General features: G+C 35.7%; 1 protein-coding gene across 1 annotated transcript; it reads left to right on the top strand.

Annotated features, from left to right (window-relative positions):
- Nucleotides 1–22,120, top strand: LOC141845014 (putative GTP diphosphokinase RSH1, chloroplastic). Its single transcript, XM_074733016.1, has 24 exons — nt 1–170; nt 266–462; nt 2,342–2,533; nt 3,987–4,052; nt 7,514–7,606; nt 7,720–7,851; nt 7,928–8,029; nt 8,107–8,184; nt 8,269–8,340; nt 10,655–10,762; nt 10,886–10,983; nt 13,362–13,422; nt 13,528–13,590; nt 13,670–13,726; nt 13,828–13,929; nt 14,065–14,220; nt 15,080–15,211; nt 15,293–15,379; nt 15,445–15,516; nt 20,622–20,708; nt 20,786–21,224; nt 21,412–21,473; nt 21,548–21,616; nt 21,683–22,120. The coding sequence occupies exons 1-24, from the start codon at nt 146–148 to the stop codon at nt 21,779–21,781; spliced, it is 2,649 nt and encodes an 882-aa protein (XP_074589117.1). The 5' UTR covers nt 1–145; the 3' UTR covers nt 21,782–22,120.
- Nucleotides 22,121–27,798: the final 5,678 nt, after the last annotated feature.

Here is a 27,798-nt window from a genome sequence, read left to right as displayed (position 1 = left end):
CCTCCGTCTCTCCACCGAAGAACCGAAAATTTAAAGCGATTGGTCGCTCTCTGTGATTCATCCTCTTGGCGGCTCATCTGCTACGCCACAAGTCTTAATCGCTTGAAGTCGATGAGATTTCTCCATTTTCAAATCCACTGGCAAGATGGCTTCGCAGCCGTCGAATTCTGGTAGGGTTCTTCGATGTTTACTAGATCTTTCTACGTCTGGAGGGTTTTTGCGTAATCGTGAATTGGATCAAATCTCGGATTCTTTGATCTTGCAGTTATGGTGGAGTGTGCAAACCGCTGCAAAGTTTCTAAAGGGGAAGGAAGTGGGAGGTATGAGTGCAGTGTTCTGTCTTGTGCTTGGAAGGCACCGAGGGTTCTTACTGGTTCTCTAGCTAGTACGACCTTGCCGCGCTGCTCGGCGCACCACCGTGATGAGACGAGGAGGAGTCGAAGATCGCGTTGGCTGTGCCATGTGAGTGCGCTAGGTTATTGATTGATTTCTGTTTCTTTTTGGAATTTAGGATGAAAGAATTATGTGGCCTTAACTTTGCGTGATTGTCTATCCTTTTATCTCGATAAGGTTGGAAGGTGTTTGTATCTTCCTTGTTCGCTGAGTTTGGAATAGTAGCTTAACGACAAGTGAACAAGTTATTCAGTTTTTTTCACCCTCTTTTCTGTTTGAGTACTTTATTAGCGAAGGGTATATCTTCTTTCTTTGTTATTTTTAATAAGTAACTTGTATAAGCATTATTCTCGTTTATTGGCTGTTCAGGACACACATTTACATGGTGGAATTAATTCTTTCCGTGATGACGATCTCTGAAAAAATCATTCCCTAGTCCAATTAAATTGGAAAGATGGGAAATGTTTTATGGACGTTACGGAAAGTTGGATAGCAATGTGTGAAAGAATGTATCATTTATTTGCAGTGAGTTAGATAAAACAATTGGCGTCAATGGTTATAGTGGCCAGAGCATGACTTTTCACCGGCCCTGATCAAAGAAGCTCACTAAAGATAATGTTCTTTTCAGATAGGCCATTCATTCACCACATCATGCCAAGAATATGGTTGATTGAGACATTTTTGGGCATCGATGATGATTCAAAATTACTACACTTTCCATTATGCAATCTGATGAAAATATTTGCCTCTTATGATATGGGGTTTTTGGAGGAGATTTATGTTTCCGAGTTGAATTGATGAGAGATAAATCACATACATTTGGATCCTTGAATGGCTCACTGAAGAGAAATTAATGACTTAATTCTGCCATTCAATGTTTCCTGTAATCGAAGTTTTAAATATTGTATGCGTGTTATGCCAAAAGGAGTATGTGAGGCTCTAGCAATGGGTAATGATCGAAGCTTGTGGACCTAAAACCAAATGGGTAAATAAGTCTTCAATAACTTGAATCCATAATTTTCTCTAATTATTAGACTATTTCTACACTTCTTCTTAGATAGATATTGTTATCCCGTTTTTGTATGTATCAATACCCTTGCAAGTTTTGGGGATTGATTGTAGAGTCTAGTGACCAATTTCATGGAAGAACTGAGTTAAGCATCTTGAAAGGAGGGAATAGTAAATTAAGTTCTCAAAAACTTAAGGGTATTATGTTTTTCCAATTATGAAGTTATTGATGTGCCAAACTTTTGACATATGGGAGCTTCCATGAATTGATTTATTCAATTGGAGTTACTGTGCCTTTTTGGTAGGAGAAGTTGCCTGTTAATCAGAACCTTCTTTCTGAAGGGCAAGGACATTTTTATTAGTCATAGAACACATTGAACAAGCATAAGAGTAGCTGAGAGGAAATACATAGTCTTATATTTATAGTTGTCTATTTAGTTCTTCCAAGAATTTTGTCGATGACTTATTTCCAAATGGTGTATTCCAATACCATTAATAAAGTCAAATAATTCTCTCTTTTTTTTAAAAAAATTATATTTAAAATGGAAACAATTATTTTACCCCATAGCACACCTGTTTTAGGTTCTTTTGATGCAAATCTAACCTTCATTGAATTATGGAGAATTTTCAATCTTTCAAGCTAAACAATAACTTTCCAAAATTTCCTAACCAAGTATGACTTAGGAAACTATTCTGAACGAGCCTTCCGTACTATTTGCCTTTTCTTATCTTTCTATTGAATAATTAAGTATTAGTTTGCCTTTTAATGTTAACAACACATGACCACTTATCAAGATCTACAATCAACTTTAATATTTGCAACTGATAAGTAGCTATCATTTATTTCTGTTATTATCTTGTATTTGAATATCAGTGTCAATTGACAGCTACCTTCGTTGCACTTTTTAAGTTTCTATTGATCCTTCCTTTGGTTGCATAGGCTAATCGGAAATCAGAAGATCTTAATGAGAAGTTGGGATGTAATGTTGTGGATTTTGGTGGATATGAATGGTCTTTTAGATCAGATATTGCTCATCCCCCAAGCAAAGATTGGAGGATTGCTTGGAGGACTGGTTGTGCTTCATCATACATGTACCCCCTTGATAGCATTTCTCCAGATTCATTGTGGGAGGTAGGAACAAGATTTTTCATCACCTTCTTACATTATGTGATTAATGACCTTGATAGATGCTTATGTTTCTTTTTGTATCATGCACTCCTAGTTTTTTGTCCACTATGATAGGAACCCATGTAGCTGGTAGGATCGCCTCTGATGAGGCATTTCGATGGCACATTATATATTGTGGTTATTAACAATATCATTTATTTGTCACTTCGATTTATATATTGTTGTTGTTGTTGTTCAATTTATATAGGAAAACATGTTTTTTTTTTCAGTCAGTATAATCCTCATACTTAATCCAAGCCTTAATTATAGGTTGCTTCTTTTTTACTTCGTATGAATACATGATAATCCCCATACTTCCTATAAGCATTAAATATCTGTGATGGACAATTATTGTAATCAATGTTGGGCTAAATGTTTAAAAGGGAAACTAGACTATTCCTTTTGTTCTCTGGCTTCAATGTTAGTTGTCCAAATGTTCCTCAATTTTGCGTGACTGATCATCATAATTGCTTCTATAGTTCATCCACATTTTCATCACTATGTTTGTAGGAATGACTTGTCCTGCATCTTTGACCTCCTTTTGGATCAAATTCATAACGACTTAAAATAATGTTATTGCTCATTTATATTTTTGACAAGCTGATTAATATCATATTGTTTTACAATTAGAAGTATAGTTACCAAGGGTTGAAGTGCCGAGCTATGTCAGTTGGCAAGGACATAATTTACTTTACTATTTCGTTCACCAATTGATATGCGAAATGACATTGCCATGTGGCAAAGGCAAAGAGGGAGAGAAGAGACGCTGTGAGAAGGGAGGAGAGGGGTGTAGTATTGGTGTGAGGTGAAGGGTGGCAGCAACAATAGTTGATGGTAGTGAGTAGTGGTAGCAGCTGAGTGACAACAATAGGTGGGTGAGAGAAATTGGGGAGAGGAGGTGAGGAGTGCTTAGAGAGCGAAGGGCAAGGAATTAAATTCCCAATCTTTAAAAATACCACTGAATTAAATATGGTTACTATTTGGTTCGATTTTAAAACTGACAAAAATAATTAACACAAGCTCAGTTTGAAATTACTTCATCTTAATCACCATGTCTACTCAATGAGCTCTATCTAATCTTAAACTAACTTCCACTCGATCCCAAAATTCAAAAATTAGTTCAATTTAGCTTAATTAGTCAACTAAAAGTCTTTAAAAAATAATTTAGAATATAAAAATTTAAATATGTCAAAATTTGGTGAAGATGTCTAAAATTTAAATATAGTTCATCTTAATGTTAGATGCACACAAGCTTAGATAAATTCTCTTTCAACTCAACCGTTTTCACATAACTTATGTTTAAGAACAGTTCTGGACCTCTTGTAAATTATTTCTCTGAAAAATGATTAGCAATTTGCAGTCTCAATAGCTGATAATGTTCATCATCTATAACAAGTTTTGGATTTTTATGAAACAGGACCTGAGACCAACTATTTCTTATCTTGCACAGGAGGAATTGAAGTTAGTAAATGATGCATTGAAGGTGACTACTTAGACTAAGCGTGTAGACAGTACATTATAATGATGCTTATTATGTTTTGGTTTTATCACTTATTTTCTTGGTTTATCTGTTTATGGTTGCTGACATGCACCAACTTCGTGTTTTGCAAAAATGTCATGTGCCTGCTTTATTAAAAAAAATTAATTCAACATATTAAATTAAGTTGTTTGAGAAGTACTGTAGTAATCAAAGATTTGATAGCTTGATCTACATAGCAGGCATTTGGAAGGAGCTAAAAAAAGCTATAAAATTCTGCTCATAATTAGTGTTTCTCTTCAAGCCAGTAAAAGAAGATACACTACTGATTATTCTAATAGACCACTATGGAAGTCATATAAAAGGAGTTGCATTATTTTTTAATGTGGTTGGGTCCATCGTGATTGATTGTTATTCATATTAGAATTGGCAGAATGTGGATCTGATTTATCTAAGAAATGGAGCACCTTTAGAAATTAGAAAACTTTTGCTGAGATAATTTTGTATCGGTTTGAACTTGTCGACTCGCTCCGTTTCTTGGGAAGTAATTCCCATGGTTTGAATCTCCAACTGTGCTAGATGACACAATTAAAATATATTATTTTGGTAAATTAGTGAAATATTATACTTGTTGGTCACGCAATCTCTCTTTTGTCCATAGTTTAAAATTCTATTTTGTTGGTCGATGTAGGCAAAGCATTTTGTCCTACTAGCTAACAAACATGCAAAATAGATCGTGCCGATGAAACTGATAGGTGTGAGTGCTATAAGAGTGAAGCAAGACGAAATAGCCACATACAAGATGAAACCCATTGAGGAAACCCACCCGTGTGAATCTTCTATGAGTGACATAAGACTCTAGCAGTGCAGCGTGTGGAAACAAAGATTATGCTCTAAATCTCACTTGAAATTAAAGCTTTTCTCGTCAACAAGACTAAATCCCTCCCATGACAAACCCGTTTCTCCTACTAATCTATGAGACTCTTATGATGTTTGCACATTTCTTAGTTTTGTTGCGATGTTTTAAAACAAACCAACAGGTACTCTTCTTTTTCCTCCTCTCCTTCCCCCTCATGACTATTTTGCTAGTGTCTAGGATTTTGCTTCCTTTCCAAAACCTAGATTCATCTCCTCCTCTGAATTCCATTCCTCTTTTCATATAGCATGGTTGTTGCTTGCTTCTTTGTCTTCTTAATTGTGCTATGGACTTTGAGCCGATAGCGAGGGTGGAGATAAAAATGATATTGCTATGTCATGGATTGAGGTTTTGTAATTTAACCAAACCTGATTAAAAATTCACCAAAATGATTAATGATACTAACTCAATTCGACAACCTTGCTTTAGATCATAGTTTAAAATTTCGTACTGTGTTAGGCAAAATAGATGAAATTTGGCATTTCGCACACTACCCAACACTAGCATTGCGAGATCGTGGTGACCTCTACGACCCTATGGAGGGTGTCGGGACACCGCGGAGGCATAATCTTGATTTTTGTTTTTTGTCTTTTAAAAAAATATTATTTTATTTTTAATTAATAGATTTTATATTTAAAAATATCGAAATCATATCTGCATGGTATGATATGGTATCGAAATTGTATCATTCTGGTCGTAAATCGAAACTCTGATATGGGTCAAGATTTTAAATCATGCTTTAGATACAAATAATTATTAGCATATCATAAAAACTAAAGATTAAAATCTCATTCCTACTTGAGATTTCAGTCTCTGACCTAAATGGCATCGTGCCGATAGTGCCTACACATATGTCAAAGACACTAATAGGAGGAAGGTATTGTATTAGAGGAGAAAAGGAAGAAGATCAAAGAAGAAAGAAAACCCTAACCTTATTGAGCAATTGTTATAGAAGATCATGACGTCGTTGTGCGTTGTAGTGGCTATCTCCATTAGAGTCTTTGGTTGAGTGACTTTGTCATCTCGGATAGGGGAAATCTTAAGCACCTTTGTCTCAGACAACAAAAGTCTCAAGCAACTTCATCTCAGGTAGCAGAAGTCTCTCAAGTGACTTCATCTCTGATAGTGGAAGTCTTGAGTGACTTTATCTCAGGCAACAAAAACCTCGAGTGGACAACGAGAGTCTCGAGTGGCTTCATCGTCTCAGAAAGCTCATGGAAGCTTCATCATTGCAATCAAAAGCTTCATTGTCATAGTTGGAAGCTTCTTTGTCATAGTTGGAAGCTTAAGCTTGAAGAGTTTGAGGCATTGCACAACAACAAGCAAGCAAAGACGGTGTTGGGTTTCTAGTTGTGATTTCACCATCTCGGACAAGTTCTGTGTGTCCGTTGGCAGGTAAAACAAGATGCTTCTCCCATTTCGACCAACATGGAATGGTATATACATTGTGAAAAAACTAAAAAGCTAGAATAATAAAAACTGAAACAAAAGTTGTAAATTTTGTAATAAAAAACTAACAAACTTTAAAGGATAACTCCTTACAACTTGGAATTTAAAAACACAATGATGAACATTAAATAATGAAAACTCCAAAATGCAATTGTTAAAAGGATTGGAAGTAAGTTGCGGTGGAAAATTTACAAATTTTAAAATATTCATAAATAGCAAAATATTTCTCACCTATGTATCTTTACATTTTGGATTGAATTAGCATCTCTCTTAAGCTTTAACTTGGTATTAGAGCTTGACCCTCACCTCTAAAAATATTGTTGGGTCAAAGGGGGCATGTTAAAAGGAATGGAAATGAGACAGATAGCAAAACTTCATACCTTTAGTTCTACATCTTAATATTATTAAAATATACACAACTATAAATATAGAGATCTCCCACCACCTAAGTGCCTTTGACATTTTAAACAGTTTAGGTTGAATTGAGCGGTCTTTTATACTTTAATAGGATAAACATTGATCAAAATTGTTCTAAGATTTTCATAAAAACAATGCTAAAAGCATTTTGCTAAGGGAGCAAAAAAAATTGAAAATATGACACTAACGGTTCCTTATCTCCATGTTGAATAAAATCTTACAAAATATTTCAAAGAATTTTTTTCCAGAAATTTAGAATTAGAAACTTGTAATCAATTTCACTTCTAAATATTTACTTGAACATTTTTTGGAATTTATTATTTTAATGTTTTTAGGTTAAGTTAAAATCATTTGATTTAATTAAAAATAAAATCTGATTTTTTTTAAAATTTTTATTTAGACTTAATCTTAATTTCTATATTGTTAAAAAAGTTTTCTCATATGTATTTATCCCTATGCTCATTCCCAGATGATTTTCAAACATATAATGGTATTGTTAACTCATTACCTCCATATCACTACTTAGCCACCTGTAAATTGATTTGTTTAATACTTTTTGAGTGGAAATATTCATTTAACCTATACATTCTTTAGTTTGCAGTTTGACCTGCTCAAATTTTGCACATACAAAAGACTAGTGTAAAATACAGAGATCACATTTGACATGCTTGTCTGGTAAGTGCAGCTTGCTTTTGAGGCTCATGATGGCCAGAAACGGCGAAGTGGAGAACCCTTCATTATTCATCCAGTTGAAGTTGCAAGGATACTTGGTGAACATGTGAGTAACAGCCATGATAATAGATACCTATTTCAAGTTGGAAGGGATTTTATCTAAACAATGTGTTAAAAATCATCACTTATCTATCAGTTTGATATTTCATCATTTATTAGGAGTTGGATTGGGAATCAATCGCTGCTGGTCTATTGCATGATACTGTTGAAGATACAAAAGTAGTTACATTTGACAGAATAGAGAAGGAGTTTGGTGCTACCGTGCGGCACATTGTTGAGGGAGAGACTAAGGTAGAAGATTATTCTAAGCATGTTTGTTGGAACATCAAACTCTTGATTTAATTTCCAGTATTATTTCCTGACCTAGGTGTCCAAGCTAGGAAAACTGACATGCAAAGGTGCAGATAGTTCAGTTCAGGATGTAAAAGCTGATGATTTGAGACAAATGTTTCTTGCAATGACAGAAGAGGTATTCATGTTATACATTTATTCTGGTTTAGTTGTCTTTTACTATAATGTGAGTGGTATGATTAAATGCTTCTGTAGGTTCGTGTCATTATTGTCAAACTAGCTGATCGTTTACACAATATGCGCACACTATCCCACATGCCACCACATAAGCAGGTTTTTGTATTTATCATATAATTTGTTACTTCTTTCTGCATCATTTGGTTTCCTACTAGTTAGTTAGCTTCATTTTGTTATCAGGCCAGTATTGCATTAGAGACACTTCAAGTGTTTGCGCCTCTAGCAAAGCTTCTAGGGATGTATCAAATTAAGGTATGTGCAGTGGAAATGTTGTGCAAAGCTTGCTAACTCTTGTTTTTTGATTATAGTTGTCTTTATTTTCATCCATTTGACATCCAAACTTGTTTCAATTGCTTTCAGTAAAATACATGGCTCCGTTTGTTTTCTAAAAAATAACTTATTTGTGAGAATATTTTCTAAGAAAAATCTTTTTAGATAAAATAATTTTATGCTAGTTGGATGTGACACTAAAATGTTGAAAAATATTTTCTTGTGGTTTGATGCACAAAAAGGAAAATATTTCTCCCTCCTCTAGGTTAAACTAACTGGTTGGGCTAAGCAGGCCAAACAAGCTAGATAGCTTGCTGGTTTGCTTGATCTAGTCTGGCTCGACCAATCCACCTAATAAGATTGGCTCCCTCGATCCGATCGAACTTTCTTGCTCCCAAACCCACCTGAACTGCTTGGCCTCCTAGCCCAACCAACCCACATGACCAGCTCAACTGATCGATCAACCCTATTGGACTTCCTAGCTCGACCATACCAGCTCAATCTAACTAACTTACCCCATCAAATTGCTCGGTCAGTTTGGCCCTCATCAATTTGCTTGGTTTGACTAACTTGTCTCAACTAGATTGCCTAATGCCTTGACTAGACTACCTAACTTGCTTGACTTATCAGGTCCATTGGACAAATTGGACCAATTCAGTCGACTAGCTTGCCAGATTTGGTTAGCTAGATCGCCCCAATTGAATTGATCAGATCGACTGAACCACTAAACCTGCTTGGCTTGTTTGGATCGCTTAACTGATCAATTGATCGCTTACTTGGATGGACAACTTAACCGCCTTGCTTGTTTGGAATGCTTAACCTGATCGATTGAGCACCTACTCAAACAAGGACAAAGGTAGATAGTGAAGAGTGATTGAATCATGGTTTCAAATCTCGAGTTGTTTTGTCCGATACGGATGAAACATCTCATTCTGCTAGCGAATTGGCATCGCACAAATAATACCGGCGTCGGAGACATCGTGCGGGACCTCCGGATGCTTAGCTTGCCTTAGGACGTGTCACTTGAGCCCGATGACTTGTTTGGGGGCGTTGCTTGGGCCCTGTGATGCCTCCGGAGGCTTTGCCCGAGAATGACAATGCCTTCGGAAGCTTCGCTCGGGATTGACGATGCCTCTGGAGGCTTTGCCCGGGACTGGCGACGCCTTCGGAGTTTGCCCGAGACACACGGCTGCACTGGAATAGCGGAACATACGCCCAATCCCGACGACATCTCCAAAGGCTGCACTCGGGCTCGACGATGCCTTCGGAGTTCGCCTGGGACGCACGGCTGCAGTGAAACATATGATATTTAATTAAAAACTTAGGTTAATAATTTTAATTAACTCCTAGCTATGATTGAGATAATTTAAATAGGTTTAATTAAAGTCTAATGAAATTATCTTATTAATTTAATATCTATATATTAAAAAAATTATTATTATTATTATTTTTATAATTTTTATTTTTAAATATTTAAATTAAATTACTTATTTTAGTTAATATTTTTTATATTTAAAAAATATTGAAACTATATCGGCACGGCACGACACAGCACCGAAACTGTATCGTTCCAATCCGGAACAGAAACTTCGGCATGGTTCAAAATTTTAAACCATGGATTGAATGAGTGAAAATCTTGTGATAGGTGAGGGAAATGACTTTTGCTCTTTTTCAAAGTGAAAATGCCTATATTTTTTCATTGATTAAAAGAAGAAATTTCATTTACCATGATTTTCCACTGCACTAAACTCTAGAAAATCCCAAAAAGAAGTTTTATCAGAAAATATTTTTAGTGAAATAAACGGAGCCTTAATTATCTGCTTATATGGAAAGATCTGCAACAATGCCAACTAGGTTCCTTTTTAGCCAAGGGGCATAAATTCCTAAATAACTTTCATTAACAATTTAACTGGGCAGGTGATGTCTTTTTGGTGAAAGGCTGAATTACCTTTTCCTAATAAAGTTGGCTGAAATATTTTTTTGTTTGGTGTTCTTATTTTCAGCAATATATAAATTTTCTGAAGTGATTACTAACATATCTATCAAATACAATCCTTATGGGAAAGTTCAGGTTTATTCAATTTGTGCTCCTGCATAGAAAAAGATTCCACTTGAATCATTGTACTGCTCTGTAGTATAATTCAAAGAAACCATGATAGTGTTTAGTTCTTTTAGACATTTAGATAATTTGTAATAGTTGTTCTTGCTTTTTTATTTTATGATTGAGATCAAAATATTAGTTTATTGTTCATTTTGTGTTTATTAAAACTTTTGACAATCAAATTTCTTTTTGCAGTCAGAATTAGAATATCTGTCTTTCATGTATACAAATCCCAATGATTTTGTGGAGCTCAAGAAAAGAGTTGAAGATCTTTATAAAGATTATGTCAAAGAACTTGATGTGGTAACATTTTCTTGGAAGTCAAATGAAAAAGGATCAAGTAGCAATTAATGTTTGTTATTGCAAATAGCCATATTAGTCTCCTTGTATGCAGTGAGAAAATTATTTCCACACTTAATATTTCAGGCTAAGAAGATTTTGAGGCAAAAAATTGAGGAGGATCAATTTTTGGATCTTGTAACAGTTACAACAGATGTGCGTTGTGTATGCAAGGAACTTTACAGGTCAACAAAAATCATTACTTCATTGTACTTCTCATATTTAATCTTTCCCATCATTTATGACTTGTTATATATAGGATGACCTGTGAAGCAAATCTTATAGAATGGTTTGAAAGTAAAATATGTTTAGAAATTTGAAGAGTAAATTATAGTAGGATTAGCAAGTTGAGTTATTGTCATACATAAAATAATTTTGAGATTGAATTTCCCTTTCTATAGTTAATTGCACAGAAAATCAAAGGGGGGAAGGTATTAAATGCAACCCACATGTCTCATGAAAATGTAGCTCCTGTTTGTTAAAATTACCAGTACTGGTAGAGTAATCTTCTTGTTCATTGTATTGTGTGAAGTTGGTTTCAGTATTTTCCAAAATTCTTAAAGCTAATACAGTAATCTTTTATTCAGGTTTCCCCCTTTTTTTATCTTTCCTGTACTTATGCTCTGTATTATGTAACCTTCTATTCCATATGGACGATGCCACTTGTCTGTAGTTGAGACAAATTCAGCTTCATTCTTTCTTTTCTTATCTTGCGGAGATATGCCCGTGATTTCCCTTCTGCATTTTCTATTTGTTGTCCCACTTCCTATAAACTTGCCTTCTCCTTCACAGCCATATTATCGAAAATCTGCGTGAGACTTCCTGCGTCGGATCAACTTTGGACATATTGTATTATGTACAGCCAACTTGTTCATCCATAATCTCTTCTACAACCATATCATTTTGGGTTCTATGGTATTAGTTACCAAAATTTGAAATTTCATTCCCAGCCGGGGTTTTGGTCCTCAGCCAGAACAATATGTGCTGGCCAGCATGGGTGTTGGTGCCAACGGTGTGCCGAACACTAAAAGAGAAAGGGGAAGATACGAAGGAGAGGAGGAAGAAGAATACCTCTTTGTTTTTGGTACGTTACAGAAAAGCCAAGAGAAGAGGTGTCGTCATAGAAATCTCAGAGTTGAAGAGGACAATGGCGAAGGAATGAAGCCCCCACTGCCTTGCGGGGAAGCCCTCACCACCTTGAGGAAGCTTCTGATCTCGCTTGGAGCCAATGTTGCTTGATCTCACCTTCTTTCGGGATGGCTCCATCACTGAATGTTTTCCAAACATCTATGCTTGCTTGCAAAAGACTCATGTTAATGCCATAGTGTGTTGACAGAAGGCTTGTGGAATGGCTCCTGTGACCTTGGGTATCCCACAGGAACATCTCCAGTGCATCATGGAAGCACAAAAGACTCATGTGGGTGATTTGCATGCCCTAATATCCCATGTCGAGCTCGTGGAAGATTCCCACTTTTTGTGGTGGTTTCATTGGTCTTGGGGAGTTGCGTATGCCGATTGGCAAGCAGGATGGAATGTTTTGCCCATACCGATTGGCATAGAGCGATACTTTAATCCATGCCAGTACCTCTTGTTTATGGCCCTACTCATTTAAATACTTTAATCCATGCCAGTACCTCTTGTTTATGGCCCTACTCATTTAAACTTTTTAAATATTTAAACAAGATTCAATGCAAGGATGGATAATTCTTTTGTTAGCAAAAACCATGATCTTGTACACTACTCATTTCTCATATATCACTAATTTTGTGCTTTTCTGCTTTCTTTGCCTTCAAAACACTAAATCATCCATGCTTTGTTGGATCACTAACCTAAATGCTAACTTGTGTTTTAGTTCTGCAGCCTTTGTTTTATCTTATATAAAAAATTTCTTCTGCTGAATATCTGATGCGTGGTTTCTCTTTTCACACAATTATCAGCATTATCAGATAGGAAATGAACATATTAAATGGTGAGCATACTATTGAATTAAATATGATATTAGAAGTATACCTTTTCCAATTTTCTTGTGCCTTTATTGAATATGGTAATACTAAACATTATGCTTGAATAAAATTTTATACTTGAATTACCATCTAAATTTTTCTGAATACTAAACTTTGGTATTAGTACATTCTTTGCTTTGTTGCTGAACACATTGATTTACTACTGTGTCTCAGAGACTCAAATCATATTGAATGGAGAAGCATATTGTTGTTGGTTGATGTTTTCATTCTATTTTATCCATCTTCAAGATAAGTGTTAGGCCTATAGTCTTTGTAGTTTCTCAATGGGTTGGTTTGATGAATAAACACAATTATTCTAGACATTGATATGAGTAGCATTCTTTTCCTCAGTGTGTATGTTGAATAATAGATTGGCATATTTCTACTTACATTTATCTTAAGATTTGAAGGGCCTTTACAGTAACACTGATGTATCATCCCTTCTGATTCATTCTTTGTTATTTATGTTTCAATTTTTTTTATTTATCATCATTGCTTTGTTACAAGTGTTCTTGAATTTTATTTTTAGCTGATGAGCAATTTTTTTTATTGTCGAACAGTGTGTATAAAACTGTGCTGAAATCTAAGCAGTCAATTCATGAAATCAACCAAATTGCTCAGGTTTGTCTTATAAGCTTAAGTAATTATAAAGACTATGTTGGTAGTTATTATGTGCCACATCTATTTTGATTCACCTTATGTTAACTACCCCATCTTTATGATCAGCTCCGAATTATTGTAAAACCAAAATCCTGCAATGGGGTTGGACCTTTGTGTAGTGCACAACAGGTGATGCATAACTTATCTTTATTGCATTCTGTTTCTCTGTAACCAATGCTCAGATTGAAGTTTTCTTTAATTTGTCTAGATATGCTACCATCTGCTTGGTCTTGTTCATGGAATCTGGACTCCCATTCCTAGAGCTGTGAGTTCCTTTATATGTATAGTTACTTCTTACATAGCTTGTATTTGATAAACTCAGTTCCATAAGCTTGTATTTGATAGACCCAGTTCTGTACATGACAGATAAAAGACTATATTGCAACTCCTAAACCCAATGGATACCAAAGCCTCCATACCACAGTGATGCCTTTTCTTTATGAGAGCATGTTCCATCTGGAAGTTCAGGTGATCACAGGGGCACAAGCTTTTTGTGTCTGAATGAGATTTAATGTTGAAAATCTAAACAATAAATGACACATTTTCTCCCTGTACCTTGAATTAGTTATATTGTGATTTTTCTGTTGGATTCCTGAATGACAGATAAGAACTGAAGACATGGATTTGATAGCAGAAAGAGGAATAGCTGCCCATTATAGTGGAAAAGCAGTTCCAAGTATGCTAGGACAAAATACACCTGCTGGGAGAAACTCAAAACGAAAGACAACTTGCTTGAAAAATTCTGATTTTGCTCTCAGGGTATGTAGGTTATATTACATTTCCATATGAAATCACTCAAATAAACAGTGTGATTGTTTTTTATAATTAAGGGGGAATTTGGGGTGAAGTTATCTTGCAAGATCTGCCTAATAACTTTGTGACTGGTCCATGTCTCTTGAACTTTTATGAATTGTTTTGGTGACATAGTTGTCATGGTGGTCTGCACTATCTTCCAAGTGCATATCCAAATTACCTTAGAGAGCACATAAGCTTGGCTCATCTGCATAAGTTGATTTTGTATTTTTTTCAAAGATATTTATTCTTGCAGACTCTCTTTTTTCCTTCTAAACAAGTTTATTTCTCATTCTACCTAATCAACGGGGGCTCACACTATTCCACTTTCAAGTTACATTATGCTGGCTCTTCGCCATCTCCCACCACTATATTCTAATTATTTTAAAAAATATTAGTATGTATTTTTTGTAATAATTTGAAAATATATTTATATTATTGTTTAACTGATTACGATCAATAATAATTTTGATATTTCACTATATTATTTGATAGTATATTGTTTTTATGAAAAATTTTATTGTTGTAATTTTGGAAGGTGTTTTTAAGATTGGTCTCATTTCTGGAACTATTAAAGTTGATATTTTTGGTTTATCTGTTATACCTATCATCTCTATGCAAGACGTTTAGTAATTTCACAATAGCATTTTGATGTGTATCAATCATTACAAGGTAGATTACTAGCTATTATATCAAGATGATCTATCAGTATTTGCATGGTAATCCACATTGCCATACGATTTTACCTATCAAAGCATCAAATGCAACCGAATAGTACCTGGAAATATCTATATCAAGTTGAAGTTTCCTCCTCGTTACTCTCCAGATTGGTTGGCTCAAAGCAATTAGAGAATGGCAGCAGGAGTTTGTTGGTAACATGAGTTCCAGGGAATTTGTTGACACTGTCATGCGAGACCTGTTGGGTAGCCGTGTTTTTGTTTTTACACCAAAAGGAGAGGTAAAATAATCAAGGATGTGTCTTTGTTTCTGTAAAAACAAGATAGTTGCATATTTACTCATTTAATACCATGATCTGCAGATTAAAAACCTTCCCCAGGGTGCCACTGTAATTGATTACGCCTATATGATTCACACTGAAATTGGAAATAACATGGTTGCTGCAAAGGTACACATTTAACGTCTACTGTTTCACTTTGACAAAGTCATGGTATATATGCCCATCTTTTTCAGGTCAATGGTAATCTAGTTTCACCCATGCACGTCCTTGCCAATGCTGAAGTTGTCGAGATAATCACATACAATGTGAGTAACAGAGACTTGAAACTCGAAAAATATTTATTTGTATTTCTTCTGCATAGATTACATAAAACATTCACAGACTATGCTTTATCTTTCAGTTGGGTGCATTTTTGTTCCACTAGCTAAATTCTTAGAACAGTGGTGCAATAGATGTAAATCAGTCAAATAGACTTGATATCAATATTGTCTTTGGAGAAATTTTGTGTTCGTTTTTTCTTTTTTTACTTAAAGATATGTTTGTAACAGTTTTTGGACATTTTGTACTTGTCTTCCTTTTCCTTCACTATTTCTATTCTTCCCTGTCTTCATTTCTTTCCTCACAGCTGCTCATTGCTTCCTCCTTGCTACTATAGCCAAAGGCAGCACTGCTTCACAGGCAAAGGAGGTCTTTGAGATCTATGTGATCTCGATTGTTTGCTACAACATGTAATCACTGACTATTATTTTATCCTTCAAAAAGAAAACTTAATTCCCAATTCATCGACTTTACTAACCCACACACATTTGCTTTGATTGGTGATGCGTCAGCAGTAATCCATCCTTTCTATGGTGCTCCTCTTATGCACCATCCTTGACCTCCTCTGCCTCCAAGTGGTCCTACCCTACTAATAATAGCAACAAGCAGACAGCGTGAGTGGGAAGTAAGAGAAGAGGAAGGAAAGAGAAGAGATAGAGGGAATGGGAAAAAGAATAGGAAATGTTGTGAAAAGATAATAAAACACCTGTTTTTATCAAGTACTGCTACTAGGAAATTGTTTTTGCTTGTCATGATGTTGTGTTGTTAAGTTTTTTTATGTAGTTAGTTGATTGTTAGACTTATGTATGATTTAGGTAATTTGCTTGTCCTAATAGTTGCATCAATTGTATATCTACTGCCATCGTGTCTTTTGACTTAAATATTTAGATAGCATTAAAGATGTAATGTAATTGGGAGGTTTATGCTTTGTAACAGGTAGAGACTCTTTAGGTTAAGCAAATAGATCCTTATATTTTGTGTTTAAAATACTTGAGACTATTTTCTTGGTTTTCAAATAAGTTTCCAGTACATTATGAACTTTGATACTTGACCTCTTCATCTATTCCCTTCGTAGTCAGATTTCAACACTTAGACGACACACCTAGTCAACACCCATGTCCCTATTGATAAGGTGCAAAATCTTTTAAAAATAGTTAGAGCCGCTATATTCTGGATACTTGTATTTGAGCTCGAGCGCATTGATTATAATTGATTTACCTCATTTATTTGTTGCTCCTATGGTTTCCCCTTTATTAAATTTTAACATGCCATCTTAAGATTATTGTCTCATTTTATCCTTGGTTGGAGACTTGAAGCGCACTTAGTTTCTAGGAGTATGCGATAATTTTTCTTCATTTTTATTATAATTCCATGCATTCATCAGGATCTCATCTACTAACACTATTTTACATGTGTTAGCAACTCAATGTAATAAAAGTCAAAGCATGGATGTAACCTTTTTTTCTAAAAAAGATTAGCCAAATATACATTGTGATGGAGAGAAGAAATCCAATTGGAGAATATTTAAATTTAGAACATTTGGTAATTAGTCTATTTTAGTTTATCGTCTTTCAATTTGGGTAGATAATTAATAAGAATAATTGGATTTTTATTTGTTTATTCTTACCTAGTTTTCATTAGGATTGAGTTTATAAAAAATTGTACTATGTTTGCTTGTGACCTTACCTAGTCTAGGTTGTGTCTAACATACTTTGATAGGGGCTAGGTTGTGCCGGACTCATCTTTGTTCGTGGGGCAGGCTAGGTAGAAGTGGTTTAACCCACAATCAAGCATTGCCCAATAACAGGTTAAATTGATTACGACATAAAATAGGTTTAGTCATGACCAAAGATTAAAATATCGAACTGAACCGCTCGATACCCCCGATTTTTACCGTTCTGTCGTGGGATTGACATCGACACTCAACTAGCACAGCACATGTGCGAGAATTTCGCATGTGTCATCGCATGCGTCGAGTTGCGACACAGTACACAACAGAAGGAATCAATTCGATTCCTTTTGTCGTTCGCGAGATTGCAATAATTGGGGGAATTATATAAGAAATTCGCATGCGTCATCGCGTCTGTCGAGTTGCGGCACAGTACACGATAGAAGGAATCAATTCGATTCCTTCTGTCGATCGCGAGATTGTGGTAATCGGGAGAAGGATATATAAATTTATATTTTTATTATTTTTTATTAAAAATAAAAAAATAAAAATAGTTTAATTAAAAATTATAATTCATATTTATAATTTATACAAAATCAGATCTTAAAATTTTATAAATTAAAATAGCTTTAAATCAATAATTAAGAACTTATACAAAATCAATAATTCCAAATCAATAATTGAGAACTTATATAAAACATATTTAATTCCAAATCAATAATTTAGAGCTTATATAAAACATATTTAATTCCAAATCAATAATTTAGAACTTATATAATATCAATATACAACTTACTTTTAAATTATACACAATAAACATATTTATCTAATAGTTACTATATATATAAATAAAAAAGTATTAAAACTATATCGGCATGGCACGATGCGATACCGAAACAATATCGTTCTGATCTGGGAGCGAAATCTCAACACGGGTCGAGATTTTAAACCTTGGTCACAATACAAATATGTTGAGCATGGCCCATGTACTAAATTAAGCCCACTGAATAAAAAATATAAACATTTAAAAAATAGTAAAAAGAAAAAAGGAAAAGAAAAAATAATTTTAAAATTATAATTAAAAAAACTATTTTGATTTTTTAATATTCTTTATTTTTTCCTTTTTTAATTTTTTAAAATTATTTTATTTAGAAAAAAAATCAACTATGACCTTCTTAGAGTTGTACTCAACACGACAGTTTGGTCTCAATATAAAATTCTATTCTTCTTGCATCCTATGCTTTGCTATTAAGAAACCTAAAGTTATCTCTTCCATTTTCTTCTAATGCTCATTGCCCACCTCTCTGGTGTTGTTGATATCTCCCCGATTAATGTTGATTTCTATGTAAATCTTCGATTGGAATGACCCAAGGCACCCAACAATCTCTTCCCTATGCATGAGAGTTGCACTTTTGTGCATTGACCAGACTGATGCTCTATGCTAGCTCAATCTCTATCGACTCTGAACCCACGAACATTGTCCTCATTCTACTTTACATCCCAATTTCGCATTGTTCCTAACACTCCAACCTCAGGTTTCAGCAGCATCAACGACTGAGTGACCACGACTGAGGTCTTGAGTTCGCATTGGATCCTTTCCCCGGACCCCGCATGGCGGGAGCTTCGTGCACCGGGCTGCCCTTATGCTTTTCCTTTTTTTTAGGAAAAAAAAAAAAAAAAGGAAAAGCATGAAAAAAATTATTGTTAACTAAGCTAATAGTAAAATAAACCCTCATCCTTTTAAAGTCTCACTCGAAGAGTGGATTTTACAATGAGAACGGGCTTATTTGAGGACTTTATGGCACACTTAAGTTGCAATAGAAAGGTCCAACCTTGAGCTATTACTGTTAGGACTCTCGTCTCCCTTTGCATTTAGGCAACAAAGTGTTTTAATGAGATTGGTGTTTATCTAATTTATGTCTAAGTTGTAGAGGATCTACCAGGTATACAGGTTGACTTGGCGTAAACAAGAGTTGTGATGTCTCGATGATTTGAGGTCCGTGAGATTGGAGATGGATGGTGCATCAGAGGGACCGCAGGATAAGGAGTATCGGAGCATGTCAAGTTAAGGAGGAGTTCTACGTAAGCAAAAACGTGAAGGATGGTTAAGGAAAAGTTGTGGGCTTAGAGTATCTGAGGGACGTAACTTACAGAAAAAGACCTGAAGACAAATTCCACGAGAGATGTGAGTGGAGTGATATTATACATTGGTCAAGGGTAGATGGCAAACTTAGGTAAACTCAACCTTAGATATGGTTAAAGTCAGGGGATCCGACTGGTGTTGGGATTCAATAGACTAGTGGTTCAAATACCCCAAGTTAGGTCTGTTTGAGGTATTTTGGTTGGATCACTCAATTGATGAGTAAGGATGTCTCAACTGATGGTTCAAACATTGACGAATGAATAGAAAGTTTTCTAATCGATTTGACGAGTCGATTGAGGTTTGTTTGAAGCGAACAAAATCTTTAGGAGTCGACTGAATTCTATTTGAAGTGCACAAAAAGTTCTGGATTAGACTAGCACAGTCTACTGAGCACTAATCAGTTGATTGTTATAAGTCCAATCGACTAATGCTACAATGACTAGTTCAAATAGAGCCGAAGATGAAGTTTAATGGCATGATTTGGATAAGATTTGAAGGATTGGTCGACTGATGATTGATGAAGAGTCAACTGATACTTGCTAAATTAGTAAACGATAAGATTTAGAGTGAAAGCTATGAAAGGAGTTCAAGGGGATACAAAACAACAAATTGACCTCGTGCAAGTAAATCACTTATATTCTGCTCCACCAAGCCTTGACTGTTTTCTATTCTTATTGTATTCTTCCATACTGATTGTTGTAAGAGGTTTTTCCACCTCTAGTGCTCAATTGAAGAGGAGAAAGAGGACTTTGTGTGTATAGGTCGTGGATGTAGTGATTTTGGGGAATCGTGAACTGCATAAAAATGCCGGTGTCCACTCTGGTTTGCATTTCTTTTGTATTCTTTATTTCCACTTCACACATACATATATATTTGTAGACCACTAACCACACACAACAAATTGGTATTCACCCCTCTAATTTAGCTGTCAGCTACTTTGGACATATTGTGGCAATTGGTAGATTTTATGCTGTTGATGACTTCTACTGCTTAGTATTTGGATTTAATTGGTTAAGGTAATTTCTTATAATGAATTATTACTTGTATTTAAAATCTTTCCTTTTGACAGGATAATTATGGAAAGAACTGTTGCCCTAACTAAAACTAAGTGGATTATATTTGCTTAGAATCTTTAGTCATTGTTCTTTAGCTCATTTCGTTGATAGTACCATGTCATTTCCCAGTGGTCAAGTGTTGTAGTTACCTGATCCTTTCACCAAGTGTTGCATTTCCTAACTGCCTTTTACTTTTTTAGTTAATTATAATTTGCTGTTTGCTAGGCTTTATCAAACAAGTCAGCTTTCCAGAGGCATCAGCAATGGCTGCAACATGCCAAGACTCGCAGTGCTAGACATAAGATAATGAAAGTAGGAGCCCTTTTTATCACACCTTTTTCATGACTATTGGATCACTTGTCTCATTAACCTTTATATATTTTTATCAGTTTCTGAGAGAGCAAGCTGCACTTGCAGCAACTGAAATAACTGCAGATGCAGTAGATGATTTTGTTGCGGATATCAAGGATGGGAGTGAAAACGAGCAGGGGTCGCTCAGTGAAAGGAAATCCATATGGGAAAAGATTCTTGCGATTGTTGAAGAATCAGCTAAGACAAAGCATGGCCTCGTGCCTGTTCAGAACAATATTGGGTTGCTTAAAATCAATGGAAAGCCCAACAACACTGCACAAAAATTGAGTGTGAAGATCAATGGTGATCCAATGCCCAGGGATCATGCTCTTACAGAGTTCATATTTGGAAAGATTCCTACTTATAAAGAAGTGATATCTGGTTTAGAAAGCTGGAAAGCAGGCAAAATCGCATTGTGGCATAATTTGGAAGGGCATTCGATTAAATGGTTTCATGTTGCATGTGTTGATCGCAAAGGTAATGATTATTTCTATTCTCCAATCACTTAATAATATTAAGGCCGGGTTTACTTGGGGCGTATGATATTGAAGATGGGCATCCATCCAGTTCTATGTTGCCTAGTATTATGAAGTTTTAACAATGGCAACCTTCTTCATATTCTAGCTACAAATCCGTTCTCCTAATCTATGCACTCCCTTGGCAGGCATGATGGCTGAAGTTACATCAGCATTGGCAGCTGTCGGAATTAGGATATGCTCTTGCGTGGTTAGTGACAATCAAACATGAGTTATATGTGCTATATGTTGCATGTCAACCTGACCTTCGATGTTCTGAAACAGGCAGAGATTGACAGCAAAAGGGGTATTGGTGTTATGGTGTTTCATTATGAAGGAACATATGACAACCTGGTACGGCTTATCAATTAGTAATTTTCCTTTTCTTGTTTGTTGTCTTATATATGGATGTAACTGTAGGTGAATGCTTGTGGGAGTGTGGATGTCATCCTTGGTGTTTTGGGATGGTCTGCTGGCTGTAGTTGGTCCAGTCCTGCAGATGATCTCGATTTCCTATGAATGTGGATAGTCGAACTCGATCTACTAAACCAAAGGAAAAAAAACTGTTTCAGTTGGTATTCAGAGAGGCAAGAGCATTCCACATACTATTTTTGTAATTCGAGGGAGTAAGTGTAGTTAAGAGTTTCAGGGATCTTTCCAGTTTATTTATGTTTTTGAAATTCATTTAACAAATAAGAAGAAGAGCTAACTGAAATAGCCTGTTAGCAGAGGAAATGTAAATAGGTAAGGGGGTCATCCGATGGTGTTTGAGCCTTTAACCATGTTCATAAAAGGCTTTTTAATGCAAACACAGAATAAACTGTTTCTAAAGTTGAATTATAGATGACAGCATTCCTGTTAGTGGTCTTATCTTTGATCCAAGCTTATGAGGAATGTTTTCGAGTTATTGATGTTGAAGACTATGGCCTCAGAAATCTCTGAAGAAAACTTTAAATTAGAATCCTAAATGTTAAACTTTAAAACCTTAAACTCTAAATTTTAAATTTCAAATATTATTATATCAAAATATTATTTATTAATTTGATCAAAATTATTTTAAATTAATAAAAAATATATATTAAAATAATTATAGTACATTGTAGAAGTTATTATAATAATATTGTATTAACGGTTACATATCATAATAGCTATAGAATAATTATTATAAATTGTAATGACATTTTGCCGAATTAATTGTACTACCACAACACGTGATTTGTATGGCTACCACAACACATGATAGAGAATTTCATGAAAACATGCATGATTTATATAGAATAATCAAAAAATGTACAAAACACTAGGAAGATAATAAAATTATGTAAAATTATTGTAAAATTCATAAGAACAAATCCACTATAAACACAGGAGGCGAATATGGAAAGTATAATCTGCCAACAACAGTAGCATTACAAATTAAACCAAGTGATCTGTAAACTCAAGTAACAAAATTTTGTACTACACAAATGTAAATTCACAAGTTTGGACTGAAGGGAGCTCCTTCCTACTCTTCGATGTCAAGTCTTCCATCAGGCCACTGGCGGAGCCAGCCCGGGTAATTTACCCGGGCTGATCTCTACACTGTAGACTGTTCCGACGAGATTACCCGGGCTGGCTCCTTAGTTTTCTCTAAAAAAAAAATTTTTCTATCGTAAATTTAAGCTTTTTCACGAAAGCTACCCGGGCTATAGCCCAGGTAGCTTTCAACGTGGCTCCGCCCATGCATCAGGCAATGAATTTTATGAATGCAATGGTGCCATCGATATCGTCGAAATGAATATCGAGATAGGAGATAGAAAGAGAGGGATCGAACTCCAAAGCTGGATCCGAGCTGATAGCCGCAGCTAGAAATGGAGCAGGAGGAGTCGGAGCCAGAGCCAGAGCCAGAGCTGGAGCTGGATATAGAACTGGAGCAGGAGGATCCGGATATAGAACTGGAGCAGGAGGAGTCAGAGCCGGAGCAGGATATAGAAGTGAAGGAACAGAAACAGGAATGATTATGCCCATTCTCTGCAAGCAAGCAGTGTAATTCTGCATCGTTGTGTGTCGTACTACATTCATGCTACAATTTTCATGCTATCTATTATTACTCTTGTCCCTGTGGCTTCCAGATCAAAATGATGGGAACTCTTCTGCAAAAGGTGGATCCGCCACCTTAGCGGCCCCACACGGTCGGCCCCACGACCATCTGTGAGGAGGTAAATCGAGAAAGTGCAGTTGGTTACGACGCAGGAGGGTATTTCCTGGCTTCGCCAGGATTCGAACCCTTGCCCTCTTCTGCAAGTCTGTGGCGTCGTAACCAACTCACCTATGCCTCGGGGGCAAAATGATAGGAACTCAAGTGATCAGGAAGAGGAGGAATAATGTCCTCCAAGGCCATCCCCTGTGAACACTCGTAAGGTTGTAGTTTCGCCATGGTTGGGGGATCCAAAGCAGGAGGAGCAAGCTCGAGGGGAGCATGAACTCGCTGAGACTTCTTCTTCTTCATTTTGCAGTTCCAAAAATTCTTAATCTCGTTATCAGTGCGACCAGGTAACTGCATGCAAAAGATTTATAATGATTAACTGAGTTAAGACATACGACAAATTAAACAGTCGGCATGCATGCATGCAGATGGAGGACTGACTTACGTGCAAGTTGAAGGATCAGATGCTCTTCCTTTTCTTCAGATCGGGCTTCAAATGATTGAGCCATCGCGAACGACAGCTTTTACCGCATCGATCGAGCCCAGTCGCTTTGGCGATGGCATTCCAGTTTCGTTCGCCATTTTTCTTGACGTAATCGAACAGACATGCATTCTCTGCTTCTGTCCAACGCTTCTTGTTCGAACTGCATGCGCCAAGAGATCAACAAACTTAATTTTGTAAGAAACACAAGACGCCAACGCCAAAAAAGAAAGTAATAATAATAATAAATAAAATGGAAAAAAGAAATAAATAAACTCACCTGAGTTTCTCCATCGGATTCGGAACGACTTCCAAACCGATGATCTACGTACTGTGAGCTTTTCGGTTAATTATGCAGTTCCTACAAACTGATAAAGTGCACAAACGTCAATAAGTTGTTTCGTCTGATATGAAAACTTATGACTAATCTCTTTCATAAATACGTTAATATATTTCTTACGTGATTTTATGATTTAGAAAAAGAAGAAAAATCTTAAGACAGAAAAGAAAACAGAGAAAGAAATTGCTCGTCAATCATCGACAGAGAAGTGGATGCTTGCAAATCACGAAAGAACAGCTATCGATGGATTAAATAAAACAAGACAAAGAAAGTGAAATTACGAACCTTAAGGAGGAACTTTGCGATATGATATCGCTGGATTCACCAAAAGGAAGAATAGGTGCCAGGAAAGAGATGGAACAAGTTGATTTTAATTAAGCTTACCGACATTATTAATTTAAATTTGAATATTTTCCCCCTCTTTTTAATTATTTTAGCGTCATCAAAAATGTTATAACAATTAATTTAATAACTATGTTAATTTATTTGACTTTGTATATCTGTAATTAATTTAAGTAAGAAATAAATTTGCTTTCGAAATAATACTAAGAAAACTATAATTTGTCAATGGATAATCTAATTTTATAAACTTTTTTCTTTAAAAAAAGCACCGACAAACTTAAAGCTTAGTTATGTGTAATTTACTTATCAAATTTGCTCAATATTATTTATTAAAAAATTTATAATTCCGTCATCGTCTTTATAAATTAGTTTATAAATTTTATGTATATAAATAACAAAATTAATTAAATGAGTCACTCACTCTTCCTTTATTTTATGTATTTAAATAACAAAAATAATTTTATCTTCTCCTTGGCTCTTCATCCTCGACCCAAGGAGAACAGTGTGAGTGAGTGAATGAATGAATCAGGCGGTTCATCGAGCTTACAAATCTTGTTACATATATAACAGATTATGAACTGCACTTGCTTTGTTTTCCATATCTTCAATTCCTCGGCTAAAAACACCCAATTCTTCATTATCATCATCATCATCATCATCATACACACGATCCAATCTCGACGCAGTCAACCAATACCTCCACCATTAATAGGGTGGGCCGTCAATGGGATACATCTGCTTGATCGATCATCATCATCATCATCATCATCTGTCAAGCCGAGTTGGGTTCAAGGCCGGTTCAGCGTGAGCTTAAAGGCTTCCTTCGGTTCACCGCGATCTGGGGCTCAGCCGCGATTAGAGAATTACTGTAGCTTCTCAATCGTGATTTTCTCCCTCACCGCCTCACAGAGCTCCGTCCTGCAATTGCCCGTCTTCATTTTCTTCCTCCCGATCAGTACAAAGCAGCGGCGGCAACAGCTCCGGTCGACGAGTGCCGACGCATTCGCAGGGCCTTCGCCAATGTGGTTCGAAGGCGTTAGGGCCCTAGTCTTCGTCGTTGCGGAACGGAAGCTGTGGGTGGTTCTCCAACTACCGGTGCACGACGGCCTTTAGCACAGAGACGCTAGCCTTGAGTGGTTCTCCGGCAATCTTTTTGTCGCTTCGCATCCACCGATTCCGAGCAGAAGACGACCTTCACTGATGTGGTTCGAACACGGGGGAGATTTTTTGTTTGGCGTCGATCATTCTTCATCCAATGGAGATTGCAAGGTAAGGGTTTCATTTTCTTCATTGTTCTGATCCCCTGTTCTTGGACGGCAAGAGTTAGGGCAGGAGGTGGAGCGCCGAATCTTAGCTTCTCCGATCAACCCTCGTCGGATTTGTCCAGCTCCGGCGAGGTCTACCGATCCTTGTTGGTGCGAATCAACTGAGCTTCCTGTTGTTGGTCTTCGTTCTATGCCGAATGGGGGGAAACCTCTAAATTTCTAACCTAGCATTGTTCATTTCTTTTCCTATTCGGTTCCCTTTATGAATCAAAAACCCCCCATTTGTTTGATTGATCCTGTTATTGTTGTGTTGGATGAATGATTGCGAACTTGAGTTGCTAACAGTTTGAATGTTGAATTTGATGTATGAATTGTTGCATTTGAAAGAAATAAATGATTCGGGATTTATATCAAATGTTGATCTTGGATGGTATGTTTTAGGGAAATGTAGCCAGTAGTGTGATTTGTGTTTGTGATTCATAGGCTATGAATTTGTTAAATGAAAGTATGTTGTATGCTTAAGTTGTTGTATGTTGTATGATATAGAATTAGTGTTGTTGTTTATTGTATATTGTATGTTGTATGCATATGATGTGCAATTAGTGTTGTAAGTTTAAGTTGTGATAATGAATAGAATTATGAACTAGGTGATTATTGTTGTATATAGAAAATGGCATGTTGTGTATTTTGCGTTTGATTTGTGTATGAATGTTGTATATATGAATGAATGTCGTTGTTATCATGTTCTTATGTGTGCTAACAAATTGATGATGTATCGTGTTGTGTCTGCTAATGTTTAGATGATTCATGTTTAGTTGTATATCTTTAGGGGAAAAGTTTGTAAATTTGTGGAATTTATTGTATATTAGTGTAATTATGTGAAGTATAGTTAATATTGTAAATTAGATTGTTGTTTGAATAAATTTGTGATTAGGAATGTATAATAGATTTTAAGTTGTGCCTTATGTATGCTTAATATTTTTTTGATAAATTATAAAATTTAATTGTAAATAAATGGAGTAATCTTTGGATGTTGCCATCTTTTAGTGATTAGTATATTACATATTGGTTAATCGAAAAAACGTAAGAGACTGAAGTAGAGAAAGATGACCACCAAAGGGGGAGAAGAAAAATTTCTTGTCTCTTAAACATCAAGATGTTATATAGACCCAATCCTAAGAAAAAATTTTAATAAAAAGAAAAAAAATATTAACAGACTCAAAATCCTAAAAAATTTAAATGGACTTAAAATTCTCAAATATAAAATTCTAGGACAAATTATTAACAGACTTGAAATCTTAAAATTCCTAAATGGACTTAAAATCCTCAAATATAGAAAATTAAAATTTTCAAAACTACTTTAAATATCAAAAACTGTAAAAATTATTAAAAATAAAAATTAGCAATAGACATCTTTGAATCCTCCTACATTAGTCACTCCGGGCTGAAAGAACTCGTCCTTGAGTTTAGAATAGGATTAGGTGGTCGTCTAGAAGGAAGATCCTCTGACATCAATTCAACAGAACCCACCATTATCTCCACTGTCATCACGTTTGCTACTTGTCGCAACTTTCAGATAGGCGAAGCGACCTACTCCTCTAGCTCCTTGATTACTACAACAATCCACGACGATAAGCTCAAACTCCACATATAGTGACGCACAACGAGCACCGCCACGATGCATGCAGTCATAGCACTCACCACCATCTTTGTCACAACCACCTTCCCCATAATTACTAGAGTCGGGCCTAGTGGATCTGACAAGCCGCTACCCACCTCCTAAGTAACACAACAACCAAGACTCGGAGCTCTGCCTTCCAAGATTTTTCCATAGGATGTCAAATAAGAAATTGGAGTAGCAACAATAATTGAAGTTGGCAAATTAGTTGACATGGAATTTGAGAAAAAGATTGGCAAGACATA

The sequence above is a fragment of the Curcuma longa genome, chromosome 14 (assembly GCF_044706935.1).
Source record: "Curcuma longa cultivar G26 ecotype Majalengka, Jawa Barat chromosome 14, ITB_CL_G26_1.1, whole genome shotgun sequence".
Classification (NCBI taxonomy): Eukaryota; Viridiplantae; Streptophyta; class Magnoliopsida; order Zingiberales; family Zingiberaceae; genus Curcuma; species Curcuma longa.
This window is presented reverse-complemented; position numbering and strand designations above follow the sequence as displayed.